The 19,809-nt window shown below is 45.5% G+C and overlaps 1 protein-coding gene across 4 annotated transcripts in view; it reads left to right on the top strand.

Annotated features, from left to right (window-relative positions):
- The window catches only part of SLC2A9 (solute carrier family 2 member 9), a gene marked incomplete at its 3' end in the record, with an annotated part of 83,517 nt that overhangs the window by 30,356 nt on the left and 33,352 nt on the right, over positions 1-19,809 (top strand). For 2 of the 4 annotated variants that reach the window (XM_081207698.1, XM_081207696.1), the window contains 4 exons: positions 8,052-8,150; positions 14,084-14,244; positions 16,009-16,133; positions 16,951-17,096. In XM_081207698.1, coding sequence (XP_081063824.1) covers positions 8,052-8,150; positions 14,084-14,244; positions 16,009-16,133; positions 16,951-17,096 — 531 coding nt within the window. Of the gene's footprint in view, positions 1-2,013; positions 2,142-3,085; positions 3,746-8,051; positions 8,151-14,083; positions 14,245-16,008; positions 16,134-16,950; positions 17,097-19,809 lie in introns of those variants that run through there. The other 2 variants (XM_081207697.1, XM_081207695.1) reach the window with 2 other exon arrangements.

Below are 19,809 nucleotides of genomic sequence, written 5' to 3'. Positions count from 1 at the left end.
CAGAGGAAGAAAAAGGGCTGAATCTGAAACACGGTGGAGAACTTGTGGTTTGGCTTCAAAATCAGTAATGGTACTGAAGGTCATTCTTTTTTTTCTTTGGCTCAGAATATGATCCTCGGTGATTTCTGTTGCTCGCTTTCAGCACAAAGCTTAACACTGCAGACCTGCAATTACAAGACAATTTAGAATTCTTGAGGGCAGGGACCCTTCTGCAAATATTCTCCACTCTTCTCGCAGTTGCTTGTCTCTATCAACAATGAGTCTGTTGAAGTTGACTTGCGCTGCTCAAAACAGAATCCAGGCAGCAAACTAACACAATGGAAGGTCTGTGCAAGACTGACCAGGAAGGACTGCTTTATCTATTCTTTCCACTTTGCTAGAAAGAAAATCACTTAAGGCCCTTCCAGACTAGTGCTTTTCTGAAGGTGTATTATGCAACTTGTCGCTGACATAACAATAGTGCATCAGTGATGGATTTATACTGGATCATCCACACATCACTGTGCTTTATTAGTTGCTCTGCAATCCTTCTCCAAAGTTACTGTGTTTTTGCTACCTGGAGGGGCACTCTTCTGCTATTGTGCAACAAAAACGGGACACCTCCCCCACCCAGAATAATTGTTGTATGAAAAGTTACACGATTTTAGTAGGAAACTATGGGTCATTCACCTACTGTAAAGAAAGTGATATGGCTGCCACAAAACTGTTGTGGGCACAAATGGTGTTGAAAACATGAATGTGTATACCCAGCCCAGTGGCAGGACAAGAACAAATAATGATGTCTGACTCTGGAGAGGCCTGGGGAGGGAATTCTGTGGTCTATGCAAGATATGAGGGGGAGAAAGGTGTAGAAAGAGTGTTGGCTTTTTTATATTATTCTAGAATCAGTACAGTGGTACCTCAAGTTAAGTACTTAATTCGTTCCAGAGGTCCATTCTTAACCTGAAACTGTTCTTAACCTGAAGCACCACTTTAGCTAATGGGGCCTCCCGCTGCTGCTGCACCACTGGAGCACGATTTCTGTTCTCATCCTGAAGCAAAGTTCTTAACCCAAGGTAATATTTCTGGGTTAGCGGAGTCTGTAACCTGAAGCATATGTAACCCAAGGTACGACTGTATATGCAAAAAGCTTTTGCATCAGATTCGTATATACCACTATAATTGTTACTGCTAAATATATTTTGAGTAAGATGGAATTAGAAACTGAAGCAATTAATGAGTGAAAGGGGCTATAAAATGAAGTTGCTTATCACAGTGTTTTCTTATGTAAACTCTTCACGTTTTATAATTTAGAATGTGAAACTTAAAAGAGGAAGAATCCCTTTGAGCATCACATGTCTCAACACCATCAGTTACACAACTTGTCTAGGGTGTGTCAAACAAATTTGCCCTCAGGGGCCATTAAAGCATTTTAGTATGGTTCCTTTTGCAATGTTAACTGTCAAGTGTAAAATTCATACTACACTGTTTGAAAATTTTCATCTCTATTTTTTGCCAGAAATCATTCTACATCTTCCTTAACACCTTGGGTGCTACAAGAAAACTTTGAAAGAATCAGGCATGCACTCATTCTACTCTGCCTTAACTCTAGAAATGACTGCAAAACAACCCAATCCAGGGATTTGCAAGGCGCCTATACTTTTGGGACCTCTGTGTTAGTTTTTAGGGCTAAAAACGAGCTTGTAATGTGAACCCCCCCCCCCACACACACACCAAAGTACAGATGTACCTCGGAAGTCGAACAGAATCTGTTCCGGAAGTCCGTTTAACTTTCGAAAAATTCAGAAACCAAGGCGTGGCTTCTGATTCCCGATTGCGCAGGTACGCAGGAAACAATAGCAGAAGCCGCACCACACGTTTGGCTTCCAAAAGAAGTTCGAAAACCAGAACACTCACTTCCGGTTTTCGATCATTCGGGAGCCAGAACGTAGACTCCCAAGGTGTTCAGGAGCCGACGTACGACTAGTTGAGAATGGATTGGTGTCCTTTAGCTGCTTTTCTTGGCAGCATGATAGGCATTTATAGCTGGATGGTGTGTGTCTTTCACACACAAAGTGTTGGATTCTCTTGCCTCTTCTGGCCAGGACTCAGTAATGTTATTATTGTTGGTATCTGTCTTGGGAGACAATGGAGGAGTACACATTTGGGGGTGAAGTCAAACCATCGGAGAGTTACAGTTCCTGCTGTGGCTGCAGAGACCGATACAGGAGGGACATATTTTGCTGCAGCCGGGGCAGAGGAAGGTGTCTGGCTGTGCTGATGCAGATCCACTATGGCATTTCTGCAGGGGGTTGGATTAGATGACCCTTGGGATCCCTTCCAACTCTACCACTCTGATTCCATGGTCACTGTTGAATTCTGGACCAGATATAGTTTCAAAATATTCAAATCTGGCCCCACAGTGTAAAAATTGAAATTGCAGAAAGTACAAAAAGTATACCTTTCCTAAACTGGAAGCTACAACAATCCAGCTACAATAGGGGATTGTTGTGTTTGTGTTATATGTAAACACTGTTAATGGGAGCAAGAAGGAAGAAGAAAAGTTGTGTCTCCATTATAACCAACATTTTTAAATCAGAGTTTTATATATTGATTTGTGGCATAAACCGATTTGAAGCTTACAAGTGAAAAAGTCCCAGTTCACATCCAATCTCCTGCAAAGGGGTGCTTACTATGTGAGGCAGTTCATGGCCATGACATTCATCCACCATTCATCTGGCTTTGCTTTAGGATGTTTGCACATCTTCCTGTTAACCATTTGTTTGCCCCACATTTCCCCCAGTGCCTTTCTCCATCGCTTTCCAGACTGCAAAGTTCATGTTCTAAAGTTGATTTGTTGCGCTAGAGCAACAGGGCATGCATGTGCAAGCCTAAAGTTTTGGTATGCGCTTCAATCCCTCCTGCCAAACAGGCTGGAGGTAGCCTGCAAGAGTGATGATGCCGCGACTCCCCGACGCAGACCCCCCCTCCCGCTCCTGAAGATGTTGCCCCTTCAGACATGACTTGAGAACATTACACCGTGCACAAAACAAGCGTGTGGGGTTCCCCCCCCCTTTTCCTTAATCGGATGTAACATGACGCAGCGCAGCCGTTGCATAACATGCTGAGAAGCGGAGCTCAGCCATGTGCTCGAGAACAATCGGATTCTTTCACCGAAGGGAAGCGGCAGGCAATAAGCGAAGCGCCTCCGACGCCCCCGGTCTCGTGGACGGGGATTTCCTCGCATCCATCCCCACCCCCGGCAACCCACTCGGGAATGTTTCTAATCAGCCCGACATTGAGGGGTGATCTTGCGATCCCTCTCCGTGGCTCCGCAGCATCTAGCCAAAGCTATTTGGAGCGGCGCACGGCAGAGGGAAGCCCCCTTTCCCAAAGCGTCTCGCCCCCCCCCCCGCCCCACCATGCCTGCGAAGCCCGGGCTGCCGCCGGCTGCGCCCCGGTGGCTGTGCGGCTGGACTCCGGCGCCGCTCCGAATTCGCCTTGGCCGGATCTGGCGGAGAAGGCGGTGCAGGGCCGATCCCTCCCCCGGGCTGCTGAGCCGCGGGGCCCGGCGGCGCCTCGCCTCGCTCCACCTTTGCAACGCCCCGCCCGCCTGGCGCAGCCAAGCAGGTACCGGGGCGCCGCCGCCGCCGCCGCCACTGTCCATGCGCCCCGGGCGCGCCGGAGGAGAAGGCCCCGCGCCGCCCCCAGCATGACCAACCTCGACCCGCTGCTCCGCACGGGCAGCCCGAGAGGAAGGCGAAACGTAAGGAGCCCCGCCGCGCGGCCCCGGGCTGGCTGGTCCGGGCGGCGGAGCCCGGCGCGCACAGCTGCGCTCCACGTGGCTTTTCCGCGGCTCCCCCCGGCGCGCAAGGCGGTTTGGGCCGAGGGCGTGCGCGGAGGTCGCCTGGCGCTTGCATTTCCCGGGGCGGGAAGGCGGGAGGGGGCGCGGAAGAGACGCTCTTCAGATGGGTGGCAGGTGGCGAGAGCGCGGCTGCCCTCTCTCTGGTCTACTGGATCCTGGAAAGTGCGCTTTGCACGAGCTCAGAGGCCAGCGTCACAACCTGCGGCTGCGCGCGCGCGTTTCAATGGGGAGATTCTTGCACAGAATAATCCCCCGAGACAAAAGAGCAGGCGCGATCCCTTGGGGACTCGTCCTGCGCCAGCCCGGCTCTTGGCCGGTTCCAGTTCGCTGGGGGGGGGGGGGAGTGGGGCTGGCCCAGGGCTCCAAGCAACATTCAGAGGGGCAGCGGGACTTGCACCAGAGCCCTGCAGACGCGGACCTCTTCCCTTTCCAGGGAGCTTTGGCGCAACAGCTGTTGGATAGCAGAGCTAAAAATACTGCCCGGCGCAGGGCACTCTCGCCCAAGGAGAAGCACTGTCTCGAAATGAGCTGGCTGGTTATTATTAGCCCTCTCCGAAGGGGCAGAGAGAGAGGAAGTGTAAACAGAGCAGGCAGAGAAAGTTCTCTGCTCTCTTCTTCCCTCCCACCACTTTTAATCTCTACCTGTGAGCTCCACTAAGCCCTTGACTTAACCCTTTAGCTGTCATTCCCTCAGTGCTTGTGAACGAGCTGCAGTTAAGCACATCCCTCCAGGATTACCGGTATGCTTGCTTCTCCCAGTGCAGCCAGAGACATTTTGCAGCCTCAAGAAGAGCCCAGCTGGCTTCCCCAGACCAGGGCCAACGCTGAACATTGTAAAATTGGGGGTGGGGAGGAATTTGTACAGTGGTACCTCGGGTTAAGCACTTAATTCATTCCAGAGGTCCGTTCTTAACCTGAAACTGTTCTGAACCTGAAGCACCACTTTAGCTAATGGGGCCTCCTGCTGCTGCTGCGCCGCCACTGCACGATTTCTGTTCTCATCCTGAAGCAAAGTTCTTAACCTGAGGTACTATTTCTGGGGTAGCGGAGTCTGTAACCTGAAGCGTATGTAACCCGAGGTACCACTGTATTTTGCTTGTCTTGCCTTAAAGTGTGCCTTTACTGGTCTTTATGTCTTTATCAGCATAGTATGCATGAACAGGAACAGTACCATACATCTACCCCTGCAGAATTTTGACAATTACTGGTGTAACATGTGCACACACCATACATTTAAAGCACATTCTTCCACCCAAAAATCATGGGAACTATTGTTTGTCTCCCACAGAGCTGCAGTTCCAGAACTGCAGTTTAGCAAACTATAGTTCCCAGAATTTTATGGGGGGGGGGGTATTCTTTAAATCCAGAGTGCATATATGTAATCAGCGGTTAAAGGAATAAGCTAGGAAGTTCTCCCTTCAAATCATGATGAGGATGAGCCTTAAACTTTCCAGCTGCCTTGTGCACACACCCGTCCTCTGAGCCACACTCCCTGTTTTACATGCAGGGCCACAGCTGTGGAGAGGGAGATTCCAGGTATCTTCCCCAAATTTTCAGTTTATTTTTAAAATAAAACCCCTTTTATATGTGCAGATTGTATTGTGAATGAACCTGCAGTGCCTGGGCAACGAGGGCAAAGAAACTGCAATAATTGATAAGCATTGGGCCCTTATTTTTAAATTTCAGAAAATAGCATGTTATTTTAACTGTATTTAATTAGATCACTTTAAACTTTGGTTCTTCTGCTCTGGTTCTTCCAAGCAGTAGCGGGCAGCCTGGTGGGCTGGCCGTGCTCACTTGACCTTTGGTCAGTCATGTTTCTGGTGCTTGCCAGAAGGTAGAAGGGGTGGGGAGGGCGGGAGGTCATCACAGCGCACCTCCCACCGCCTTGCCCCGTCCCCCTCTCATCCAGGATAAGGTCAAGTGAGAGCTGGCATCTCACCACACCATCTGCTCCTGTTCCAAGTTCTTGAGTCCTTTCTCTGAGTCCCCCCACTCAACGCCTTGACTTTTGATGTCCCACAGAGATCATTGTTGTCTCCCATCGATGTGAATGTGCTGGGAGAGATTGAACAGCAATTTTAGAGTGCATTGTTATCAATATGTGGGTGGCATGCAGATTTCTCCTTTCTATAATGTGATAACTCAGAAAATTCAGTTATCTGAGTGGCGAAGAGGACCTCCCCAGGAACAGGGGTTCAGATTGTTTTGAATTGCATAGCTCTTCCCTTAAAAACAACAACAACACAGATTTGTAGTTTGGGGTCCTTCTGGCTCTTGTTTTTGCTATGTCCTGTTCAAAGTGGCTATAGCCAGAGTGGTATCTGACCAGCTTCAGGTGGTGCACCAACTATTCCTGTTCCTTGAGAGGTCTGGCCTAGCCACGGTGGCACATGTCTCAGTCACATGTGTTGTCAGAACAGAACATAAAAAATGGCAGCATGCTGATCAAAACAAAGTTTTGTGCCCTGTTTAAGCGGCAGAGTACTTTTCTGATTAAAATAAAGGATATTGTCAATCACAAGTACTGTTTAATTGGAACCTCTGCATCTTTTGAAGAATGTGGAGTAGTGAGTTTCGCCTTACAACAATCCTTCAAGGTTGGTTAAATTTTGTCTGTGCCATGGAAATACTGGCCCGTCTTAAGGTATCAATCTCATCCTCCCTCTGCCTTCTATTTATTTATTTGTATGGATGTATATCATGCATTTGAACACCCAGTGTTGGTGCTTTGCTAACAAACTATGACAGGCTATTATTAGCACAAAATCTGGACTTTAGGCTTGGTGAAACACAGTATGCTGAGTTCATGGTTACCAGCAATCAGATACATTACCTATGGACTTTTCATAACTCTGCTCTGTTGTCACTTTAATCAAATCCATCACCATGACAATAGGTCAGCCCAAATGATCTGAAATGGACAGGTGCCAGGAAACTGGTGAAAGCTGAGCTGTTGCATAGCTAAAGTGAAGATGAGAGAAGGAACCGCCACAGTTTTAGCCGCTCTCTGGAAATGGCTGCTTGAAAAACACTTCTACGAAAATCTGTATGAGACCACAAAGCACAGTCAAAATCTCATTTCTAATCTCTCAGGGAGTCTGCTCTAATGCTGACAGTGGATTAGAGCAAACAAATTGGTGTGGGCATGTTTCTAGGCTGTCTAGCTACTCATTAAGAGAAAGTTACACATTTTTAAATAGCATTTAAGACATTTTTTTATCCTGCCCTTCAGCCAACTGGTTCCCATGGTGCTTTATGACACAACCTTACGAGACAGTTCAAAAGTGGTTGTGTTTCTTTAATAGTTTAATAAAAGCTTACTTTGACAACCACAGAAGCTTGTGGGACTGCGGAAAGGTTCTGAGGGCATTTTGCCAATACTCTTATGGAAAATGGCAGGGCCAGGTTGGGATTTGCAAGTTTTGAAGAAATTTCCAAGAGCATGTTGATCAAAAGTTGCTAATGTGTTCCTTAAAATAATACATACCCAGAAGTCGTAAGCTTGGATCAGGACATGAGTCGGGTCTTGTTTATTAATGTGTGAGGACCAATTAATGAGTGAAATGGCTAGTTTAGGACATGTGTTTGAAGCTGATTTGGGTCAGCTATATTACTGTGACAGGAAGTGGAAATGAATGCAGATTTATTTAAATGCATTTACTTGTTTGTTTGTTTGTTTGTTTGATTTCTCAGTTTTAAGGCTGAGCAGTGAGCAACATCCGTACATAATATGCTTGTGCAAACATTTTGAAGAAGATATTTTCAGTACCTGCTACGCCAGAATATTTTAGTTAACTGGAAGAATTTATGTTTATGATGTCTTTTGATTATGAAAGACGATATAATAATGTTTTAAATACAGATGCTTATTCTAAAATTATGATTTCTTATTGTACTAGTTATAGCTCATATAGAATTTGGCAGGGTATTCCCCCCCCCCCATCTTTATTTCTACAAACAGTGCTCAAAAGATACGGTACTTGTTCCAAAGGCTGGGTTTTAAAGCATCCTTTGTTGTAAAAACTGTAAACCATATTTTTCTTAAAAGCCATGTGTGATTTGGCCTTACACGGTCTCCTCTTTTTCCTTTGAAAAGAGTGAATGGGGCAACTCAATTAGATGGGGCGGCATATAAATAAATTATTATTATTATTGATTAATTTACAATAACTCAACCGTTTCCATTTTTCTTTTTTCATGTTAGGACTGGTCTGCTAGTCTCATTGTTGCTTCTTTGGCCGGAGCCTTTGGGTCCTCCTTCCTGTACGGCTACAACCTTTCGGTAGTGAATGCTCCAACCGTGGTGAGTGAATAAAAGTTCTCAAACCTCTAAGTCCAGGTTGGCCCAGTTTGGTGAAATCTCTCTTGTTACATATGGGATTGTTAGTTTGATGGAGAAACAGAATCTTACTTTATCAACCACCAGCCACTGCAATTTATATACATAGCACATCAAACTTAGAAAGTTACCGAGTTAACCATTATACAAATTTGAGTCTTAAGTGCCATAGTGACCCTTATTTTCACGTCAGCTGCTGAAAAAATTGTGGACTTGATTGTCACCTCATTGTCTCAGCCTGCAAGGGAGAAAAGCCATGTCAAAATCAGCTAAATGCCCCAGTGAAATTATTATAGTGGAGTAATTAGCTCTTTCCACAAATATCTGTAAAAGGAGTTGAAATAGCAATACCATCACTACTTGGACTTTTGACAAAGAACAAGCATAGTTTTATGATTAATTTATCCTCGCTTACTTTGCATCATACCAAATATCTTCTAATATTAAAAACTAAATAAACTGCAAACCTTGTTGTAGCCATTCATTCATTTATATTTTTGTAATTAAAAGGAACCATGCCCTAAGTCCAGTAGAGGGCAATATAACCACAACATTTCACATGTATAAAATTTTTTTAGTACAGTAGAAGCTCGGTTGTCGAACCTAATCCGTTCCAGAAGACTGTTCAACTTCTGAAACATTCAACAACCAAGACTCAATGGACATTGACAAAATCAATTGGAAAAAATGGGGAAACGCACCTCGGAAGCCATTCAACTTCTGAGGCACGTTTGAAAATGGAAGCATTCACTTCCGGGTTGTCAGCATTCAAAAGCAGAAACGTTTGACTTCCGAAGCGTTTGACAACCTAGGTTCCACTGTATGTTTATTTCACGTATTTCTTACTTCCCAGGACAAGTCACATGAACTGAAATACAATCACAAAATAAAGCATAATCAAACTATAAAACAAGAACAATATTTGTCACCATCATCATTATATTTGTACCCCCACCCATCTGACTGGTTTGCCCCAGCTACTCTGGGTGGCTTTCAACAGATATAAAAACACAATGAAACATCAAACATTACAAACTTCCCTATACAGGGCTGCCTTCAGAAAGTCGTAGAATTGTTTCTCTCTTTGACATCTGATGGGAGGGTGTTCCACAGGGCAGGTGCCACTACCAAGAAGGTCCTCTGCCGCATTCCCTGTAGCTTCACTTCTCACAGTGAGGGAACCACCAAAAGGCCCTTGGATCTGGATCTCAGTACAGTCATACCTCGGGTTGAAGTTGCTTCAGGTTGAGCGCTTTCGGGTTGTGCTCTGCAGTGACCCGGAAGTAACGGAATGCATTACTTCCGGGTTTCGCTGCTTGCACATGCGCAGATGGTCAAAATGACGTCATGCGGAAGCAGCGAATCGCGGCACGCGCAGGCACGGGCTGCGTTTACTTCAGGATACGAACGGGGCTCTGGAACGGATCCCGTTTGTATCCAGAGGTACCACTGTATCTGGACTAAGTGATGGGGGTTTAAACAGGGCTGAGGCCATTTAGGGCATTAAAGGTCAGCACAAACACTTTGAATTGTGCTCAGAAACATATTTTGAGCCAATGTAGATGCTTTAGGTCTGTTGCTATATGGTCCCAGCGACCACTGCCAGTCAGCAGTGTAGCTGCCACATTCTGCATTAATTGTAGTTTGCCAACAAAGGGACACGGCAAAGCGATGGTATCAGCAATATACAAAATACTACTCCAAAACCCCACAAACCCCCTAGACGCAATCAAAAAACAATGGGAGGACGACATAGGCTATGAGATTAACCCCACCCAGTGGACCAGAATAAACCCCCCCTTAAATCCATATCAACGAAAAGGAAAGAACTCACTCTGAAACGCACCTACAGGTGGTACCTAACACCAAGAAAACTAGCACTAATGCACCCAGGAACCTCACCAAAATGCTGGAGAGGGTGCACCTCCACAGGCACATACCTCCACATGTGGTGGGAATGCCCCCAAATCCAACTATTCTGGACAACAGCCATACAAGAAATATTTAAAATAACTAAGCAAGTACTAGAAATCACCCCAGAATTGGCCCTGCTAAACACCTTCCAAGACAATAACGCCCATTTACATCACAAAGAACTCATAACCCACCTACTTTCAGCAGCCAGAAATATCATAACCAGGCACTGGAGAGACCTGTCAGGAGTAAGCATGGAGCAATAGTACCGAATAGTATGGGAAATAGCCCTACTCAAAAAATTAACCAATTAACTGAAACTGACACAGGGACAAATAGAAGAAGATGCCTTCACCCCGGTATGGCTCCCCTTTATCACATACACAGCCCAGCAAGACAACAAAAATCCACCAATAGCATATGAATCAATATGGCTAACCTGATCCAAAACACACACCCACCCCACTCACACATGAAAACAAAGACCACCACAGCCAACCACAAATGAATAACCACACCCCAGGCTAACCCCAACCTCTCACCACCAAAGGAACACAAGCAAACAACAAAGAACCTGCACAAGCGACGCTGACACCAAACCCTACACATATATTAAGTAAAACGGAAACATCGCCACCCGACCCCATATGCACTCCGCTTCCTTCTCTTTTCCCCACATATTTTCATGGCATCATTAGATTGCTACTATGCTTTGATTAAACTTATTTTCCATGTCTAGCTAAAAATGGGTTTCGGCAATCGGCCTCGCTTGTCTTGCCCTGCTATCAGCTCTATCAGCCATGCAAGTGGTTTGCTGTGAGTACGTTGATTGTTTTTAAGGAGGAGGAAATCCCTGGCAGGGCAGATGCCATTGCCCTTGTAAAAAGGTGGTTTTCCTAGGGTGAGGCTCATCCATTGCACTTGCAGGTATGCTGACCCCTACGATTTCTCCAAACATGGGAGAGTCAGCTGCATAATTTCTTCCTTTAAAGGAGAAGAAGATAAACTTCTAGGTCTGGTGTTGGTGTTTCTCTGCAGTCACAGAAGCAGGCACCAGTGGCTCTGCCGTGAGTTGTTTTTGGTGGTGAAGCTGTTGGCAGATTGTGACAGTGGCTCATAGGCAGCAGAATAGTACATCATGCGCTTTTGGCAGAGGGTGGGACTGTCATTCCCTCAGAACAGACTCCCCCCCCCCCTTCAATAAAGGAAAAGCCAACCTTTACTGACTAACACAACTAACAACTCAGTCTTCGACACTCCTGAGTACAAAGAGACTTCCAGGTCAATCCACACAGAAAGGAGAGAAAGTTGTACCCCAGAATGAAGAACAGCAACAGTGGGGAGAGGAGGGCTGAATTTGGGTGGAAGGGGGGGCATAGGCACAGAAGAGGAGTTAAAAGACAGGGGAGAATGAGATAACCCAGAACCCATGATACATTGCAAATACAGCGGTGCAAAGGCATGTAATGGATTTAGAAACCCTTTTTGTGTTACTATTGTGTAGTGGAAAAGCAGATTTTAGTTTCACATAAGTTGACTTGTCACCCGGTCAGTAGAAATGTGAATATGTTTCCATGGGAAAAGTGAAGACACAAATGACCTACAAGGCAATTTGTGAGATGGATTATCCCATAGTTACTGGCATTTTCAAAAAAAAATTAGCAGGCAAAAAATGTCCTTTGATATAACCTTCTAACAGGCACCTAATAGATATTGTTCTCAAACTTGCAGCTACGGAAGCTGATTTAGCAGATCTTACTGCTGCAAAATGCACTCGTTCTGGAAGCCTCAGTACTTCCACGGCTACCAGGAAGCAAATGGAGAATTGATAGAAGAGTTTGCTCTGCTTTGGGCCTCATATCCTCACCCTCATTGCTCCTGTGGCAGAGTCTGTCGCTTTGGGGAGTTCTAGTTAACATCAACGATGCTCTATTGGATGTATGGAGTGATCTCACTTCCTGTGTGTCCTTTTCTGCCCTTCCTATGGATTTCATACCTATTGGCTCTCTGCAGTCCACCAGGCTTCACTTAATGCTTACTCTATCTATTCTCCTTTAAAAACAATTATTCAGCTCTCCCATCTTGGCTCAGATGCTTGTTTGCTTTATTATTTACTTACTCATTTTTATCCTGCCCTTTGCCTATCAAAACCATCGGGTGGTTTCCACTTCCATAAAATATAGCACCTTGTAAAATACAACAATAAAATGGGAGGCCATCGTTGAAACGGCAGTGACTCCCAGGCTTCTAGCGTTCGCATAGAAACACCTGGAAGTGGGGTCCCTCTCCCAATGCCTGGCTGACATATGCCTTTTCCTCTGTGGTTTTGGCTTCTTTGACTGGCTGTTGTGTTCTGCTATGGTTTATTTTTACTCCATCCTCATTTAAGCCATTAAAACACTTTCACCCTCAGACCCTGGGAGCCAAATGGGATGTTCCCAAGCTTGTTGGCTTTCTCTCAGAGGTCAGTTTAACAGCTGCTCTGCAACCTTTTCCATAAGTACCCGAAGTCTGGCTCCATTCTCGGCTGCTGGCTCTGAACATCAAAAAAAGGTAGCGGAGCAACTTTTAAACTCACCCCTGGGGGAATGCGGACAGAAGCTGGCGAGCATCTGGTTTGGGAGGAATCTTCCCTAGGAAATGTAGCCTGCTGTTTGGAAACAAATTGAGAGCATATGGGTTTTCAGATGGAAATCAGTCAGTCTTGCATTGCATCACAGCAGTTAAAGCTTAGCACATACCTGCCGGAAGCAGTGTGCCAGGTTCTGCATGCCCAGCTGTTTCTGATAGTAGCACATAGTATAGTTTGCTATTATTCAGCTGGAATGCTGGAATTAGTCATGGTGCAGTTGTGTTTATCTCGCACCTTTGACCCCATTACTTGCACTTTGCTTGCTGGTGAAATCCATTACATGCTTCAACAGTTTATCCAGTAAACATTGGCAGTAGTACATTCAGCAGGTGATATCTTCGGCCTCTCTTCTGTAGAATTGTGGCAGGTTAGGTGGCTGTAAGAAACAGGTACTTTTACTGTACAGGACTTTTATCATGCTACCAACAGCAGCACCATTCCCTCCAGTAGCAACTTGAGGGGATGAGTGCTTTTCTGTTTGGAAGTGAAATGCGGGCACCCAGAAGTATTTGTTCAAGCTGCTCCCAAGAGCAGCCTTTGCCAACCTGTTTTTTTGGACTATAACTCCTGTCAGCCCCAGGCAGTTGCAGGTAATTACATAACCCCTATCAGCATATTCTGGGTGTTATTTTGGAACAATTTTAAGAATATAACCTTCAAGCAGTGGGAATGATACAATCAGCATCGCTCTTAGGGGACAGAAGTTTCAAACATCAGCAGCTCATAAAAGTCATGATTTGTTCAGTATGGAAATTGTGAGTTTCATGAAATACCACAAAATAGCAAATAGCACCATGCTATTGTAAATGGCTGTTTGGTTTGCTACCCTGGGTGCGTTGCCAGGATCATTCATTAGTATAAATGCTTTACTATAATATTGGACTATATTGTTAACGTTAAACACAAGATAACTGGCAGCTTCACAAAGAGCTCTGGCACATTATTGCTCAAGGATTAGCCTTCAGAAACTGCTTCCATTAAACGTTGTAGAAAAAAGCACAATCTCAATACAGTTAATAAGAGCTGGCAAAATGTCAGTCATCAGAACACACGTCGTGTCCGTGTTCATTAGTGTCTCCAGACTTTTCATTTGGCCGGATTCTTGGTCATGTGGAAAGAGCCCTCCCTCTATGCCCTGTGCTCATTGATTGTGTGCACCAATATATTAGTTTGTATTAAATTTGGGGTTTAGTTGTTGTTTTTAAGGACACAAAATATAACTTGAAATTTTTAAAAACGAAAGTATCGGTTTAAATAAACCTGACTTAAAATTTTAAATGGTAAATTTCAAATGATATTAATCTGTACTGGACATCATGGTTCTACTCACTTTAAATGTTGTTGTTTGTAGTTTGTAAAGAAGTTTTACAATGAAACTTGGGAAAGAAGATATAACCAGTCCATACCAGAAGACACGGTTACCCTGCTCTGGACTATATCTGTTTCTATTTTTGCCATTGGTGGGCTTGTGGGGGCTTTAATTGTTACTCCAGCTGTCAAGTATTTTGGCCGGTAAGCAAATAAATGTGTCTTGTCACTTCCTTTTCTTTTCTTTTCCTTTTGTAATATGATGACTCAAAAGCAAGAAAAACAAATGCTTTTCTCTACTTCTTTTTACTTCAGAACTCTTTATGCAAGACTCTTGCCTTTAAAAATGTAATCTGGGTACTTCCCAAGATCAAATAGTTATGGTTACATTGACACCAAGTAATAACTTATATGAAGAAATGAATGAGGTTTTTTAAAAAAATCGAAATAGAAGGGTTCCCCCTTCTATATGGTCATGCTGCTTCTTTGATATTTGGTCTTATTAATGAGCTAATTTTTATGATTTAAATGTTACCAATAACGCAAAAGTGGAAAGCTGCATGTTTTGTGCTGTATCTTTCATGCTGCACTGAACATTGTCATATTGTGTGTGTCTGTGAGAAGATGCTCAGTCGACCACTTCCCTATTGGAACATCAGAAAATCACCTTTAAAAATGTGTCATCCGAATATATGAAGCTGCCTTCAGCTGAATCAGAGAGACTTGATCTAGTTTAACAAAGTTTATCTGTGTCCCACTGTGTCTGGAGATGCCAGGATTGAACCTTCTGAATGCAAAGCATGTGATCTGCATCCCCTGTTCAGATAGCGAGTGAGGCCATTTCACACATGATGCGACAACAAACCTGGATGAGCCACTTAAATCAACAGGGAACAATAGCCAGTACGGTTTCTCTGATGGATGCACCCTCATAGCATCGGGGTTTCCAAACGCCTAGATGAGTCGTAGTGAGAGATTTGTATCCAGGTCTTTTCTTGACAGCATTTCCAGTTCAATATCCAACATAGTGGTGAGCCTGTCAGACAGCATGGTGACAAATTGTGCACATAGTGATAAATGAAGAAGAGTTGTTTCCAAGAAACTGTCTAGATCTAAAACCATACATCCTACGTCCTCAATCTGGTACTGAAGTACTCATATCTTTGTAGTCAGTCATGGGCAGAAGGTACACTGGAATCTACAGGTGATTTTGAAGAAGATTAGCAAGGATTTCTGACCCCCAATTAATCTGCCTGTGACTGATGGCTGGCCGCACCTTTCCATCTAAGTTAATAAACATGCACATTGGAGTATGTTCACAAAGGGCCAAACCGTACTTCAAGTTATGTACTTTGTTAGACACATAACGGTATCTTTGAAGTGCATGGTGTTTTTCCAGCCGCTTCAGTGCCTGTGTTTGGATAGTTCCTGGAGGTCGTAGGTGCAGCTGCCTTGCATTTAAGAACCAGCTGTGTCTTTAAAGGCACAACGATGCACTACAGAAACATGGGGCTGCCACCCAAAATGGCTGCCCTGTGTTGAGCTTGCCCACGATCTCTTGAGTCCACCATTACCACATCCAGATATCCTTGCGCCATGTGTTTTCTCCTCCCATGCCAGCAGATGCAGATGTGGAAAAATACACAGATTGATGTCATAAGGCTTGTTCTAGGTGCAGCAGATGTTCCAGAGGGTGAGGGAAGGACCTGGCATAAGGCCACCATTTTGCCAAGTGACTGGTGTTTCTTGCAGCATGTAGTTTCACCCTTGCTATGCCCTTGCCCATTGATTCAGTGAAGAACGCCTGTTTAGTGCATCTTTGGTATATAGCATGAAGCAGGCCACCTTTGACTTCTGTCTTGTTTGCAATTGCTACTGAAGTATTTTAATCACAAATGTAGTTGACTGTGTATGTGAAAAGCTGCTGTTTATCTGATGCTGCAAACATGTAATGTTGTTTTCTCTTAGGAAGCGTACACTGCTGCTAAATAATGTGTTTGCCATTGTGGCTGCCTTGTTGATGGCATTCTCTCAACTGGCAGGAGTCCTCGAAATGATTATTCTGGGCCGATTCATAATGGGCATTGATGCAGGTATGATTTTGTATATGTTGCATTTGCATGCCAAATATATTCTGAGCAATCCCTGTTACCTCAGAGCCTGATGTTTCAGTTGAACTTGCCGAGGTCGAAGAAGGGGTCAGAGACCCCAAATGCTTAAAAATAGAATGTATCTGCAAGAGCCAGGCTGCGGGATGCATTTTCTTGGCAGAGGATATATCAATCACGTTGCAATCCTTCTCGAAACAGAGTAGGTTAGCTGATTTCTCTGCTTATCCCTTGCGTGGGAAAGGGGATTTCATAGAATCATAGAGAGTTGGAAGAGACCACAAGGGCCATCAAGTCCAACCCCCTGCCAAGCAGGAAGATTTCCTGATCTCAAGAAGAACCTCATAACATTATATCCAGGGCATTGCAATCTTTTTGTGAACATTTTGCAAAGACCTAAAGTGCTCTGATGAATGAGCACTTCCAGGAGAACTGAGAAAAAAGTGTTCTGCAAATTATGGCCTGGTTACAGCAGAGTATACAACAGAGTATGCAAAGGTGGGCCTCCATGACTAAATTTGAATAGTGGCTTCTTACACTTACTAAAAATATCGGAAAGTTTTCTAATTTTGCTTATATAGTTCTTTAGGAACACATGGGTTACTTTGCTGGTAAATGCTTCTGCATATGAATAAAAAAAGTGGAAAAAATCATATTAAATACTGCTAAAAATATATAATGTGCTTCATATCTTCCTACATACCTATATGAAGATAGTAGCTTTAACAATGTTTGATAATATTTTAGATTTTAAACTTCTTTTACCGAAAAGCTATCTTTTATCTCTGCCCCCCTTTCACAGGTGTATCTCTGAGTGCCCTCCCTATGTATTTGAGTGAAATTTCACCCAAACAGATCCGTGGTTCGTTAGGACAAATTACAGCAATCCTCATCTGTGTCGGTGTCTTCAGTGGACAAGTTTTAGGACTACCTGAGATATTTGGGAAGGTCTGTAATATTCTGAATTGCACTTTTACTGTTGTAATGAAGTTGAGTTAGAATCCTAGATTTGTACAGTTGGAAGCGCAGCTGAGAGTCATCTGGTCCCAACCCCTTTGCAATGCAGGAATCCCGGGGCATGCTCAGCTCAGGGGGGAGATACACCAGACAGCACTCAAGACAAAGTATTGTCCATGACAACTGTCCTTAGCCACAAACAAATATTTTCCCCAATAACCAGATTCTCCATAGCTCAGACAGACACATAGTTCCTCTTCCAATTTCCAAACTCCCACAAGGGTAGAATTCTGCAGTACTAGGCAAACAGTAAATAAGAAAGCTGCAAAAGAGCTATCCCCATGCATGTGCTCATAAGTTCAATATTTACTGACTAGAGGAACACGAGGGCGCATAAGGGGTGTGACAACAGCCGCAGAACTTTTCTCAGTTTGGGTGCAACCGGCCATTAGCATGGAAATGGAAACCCCAGTAACAGTGGCTTGTGACCAAAGGTGCAGGTCATCAGCTGCAAATTCACCCTTAAAACCTTTGGAGCAAACAGCAACTATTCTGGCCAACTATAAATGATAAGTGTACAAAGCAGTTGAAGGAGTTGCCCTTCTGGAAGAGCCCACAGGTCTTGGATATAGCAAGCCTAACTTCAGACTGCAATGGATAACAGGCGTTATGACCACATGATGGCGATATTGCTCTGAGTAAATGCATCTGATACGTTGAGCGGTTTTTTATCTCAGTATGTTATTCTTTATTCATTTATTCCGGCATTGATCTTTAGTGTCCATATATAGCAGATGCATGGAATTGGAATGGGTAAAAAGCGTGAGGCAGCTTGAGATTAAGTGGCGCCCTAGGCAGACATCTGAAACGGGATGTGATGTTGAAAGGGATCAAAAACAATCTGTTAAATGCAGCTCCCTGCTTCAAGGCAAGACAGTCCCCCCAAAGAGGAGGCTTTTATCAGGGGCTTTGAGGTCCTCTCTGCAGCCACAGCATCCTTTTCGTGCTTCACTCAGATTCTTCATCTTCACAGCTAGCAAGCTATGCCCTTGAAGGACAAGGGGACTCTCCTGCAAACCTCTGCAGCTACTTCAACTCATTCCTTAGCCAGGCAAAAAGTGTAGAAGTTGCAGTTTGCAACCAGAGGCGACATTCACTGTCAGAGGCGACATTCACTGGGAATCACAGTTGGGGAGAGTGTTGCTGGGGCACAAAGGTCCTGCCCCCTGGCTTCCCCCTGGCTGGTCACTCTGGGAACAGGGTACAGGATTAAATGGGCCTCTGGCTTGACCTCGGAGCGCTTACGTTCTCATGCAGCAGGTCAAACGATCTTCTGTATTTGCCCAATTAATAAATATGATCAGAAAAATGAAAAACTCAACAAATATTTCTCCCCTGCTCCCAATTTTCTAGTAATTTAGTGCCGTCCTAACTTGCTATCTTGATTTTCAGATATCAAAAGAAAACAATACGTTTCCATCCCATTCTTCTTAGGTTTGCATAGGCTGTGGGAGCAACAAGGGAGACCCAATGCCACTTGGCCCATCAGTGTAGCCTGCAAGATTGATCTTGCGCCTGAGTTGGGCAGAGGGCTGACCTCCCAGTTGCTGCTAATCCATGCCTCAACATCAGCTTCTCTCCTCCCCACCCCCCCACCTCCCCATTGCACATACCGTATTTTTCGCCCCATAAGACGCACCGGCTCATAAGACGCACCTAGATTTTTTGGGGGGAAATAAAGGGGAAAAAAATTATTTCCCCCCCAGGTGCGCTGCGCTACACCAGGAGCTTGGGGCGTGCGGAGCTCAGCGCGCCCCAAGCTTCTGCGTGCCAGCAAGGTCTCCGCTAGCGTGGGAGAGCCGGGCGCCTCTCCCAGGGCTAGCGGACCCCTGCGCTAATCCAGAAGCTTGGGGCGAGCTGAGGTCAGCGCGCCCCAAGCTTCTGCGTGCCGGCAAGCAGTCCGCTAGCCCTGGGAGAGCCGCGGGGCTCTCCCAGGGCTAGCGGATCGCTGCGCTACACCAGGAGCTTGGGGCGTGCTGAGCTCAGCGCGCCCCAAGCTTCTGCGTGCGCGCAAGCAGTCCGCTGCCGCCCCAAGCCTCGCGCACCCGGTGGGACCTCCTGCCGGGTGCGCGAGGCTTGCAGACACTCGCCCGAAGCAGGGGGAGCCCTCCCGAGGGCTCCCCGTGCTTCGGGCGACAGGCTGCCGCCCCAAGCCTCGCGTACCCGGTGGGACCTCCTGCCGGGTGCGCGAGGCTTGCAGACACTCGCCCGAAGCAGGGGGAGCCCTCCCGAGGGCTCCCCGTGCTTCGGGCGACAGGCTGCCGCCCCAAGCCTCGCGCACCCGGTGGGACCTCCTGCCAGGCGTGCGAGGCTTGCAGGCATTCGCCCCATAAGACGCACCCCGATTTCCCCTTCATTTTTGGAGGGGAAAAAGTGCGTCTTATGGGGCGAAAAATACGGTAAGCAGGCAGCACGGAGGGAAATATCAGCAGTTTTTCACCGTTTCTAAGCCAGAGGGGGAAAGCTGTAGAGCAATGTTTACTGAAGGAAGGTCAGTGGACCTGAAAGAGAGCCTGAGATGACCTGGCTCTTTAGCCTGTGAAGAATGAGGAAAGAACCGCTCTTTTGACACGTAGCCAGTCAATTTAAGGAAAGGTCTGTACAGTATTGCTTTTAAAGGTTTTTTAAAAAATGTTGTGATACA

The sequence above is a fragment of the Podarcis bocagei genome (genome assembly GCF_964188305.1).
Source record: "Podarcis bocagei genome assembly, chromosome: 9".
Lineage (NCBI taxonomy): Eukaryota > Metazoa > Chordata > Lepidosauria > Squamata > Lacertidae > Podarcis > Podarcis bocagei.
This window is presented reverse-complemented; position numbering and strand designations above follow the sequence as displayed.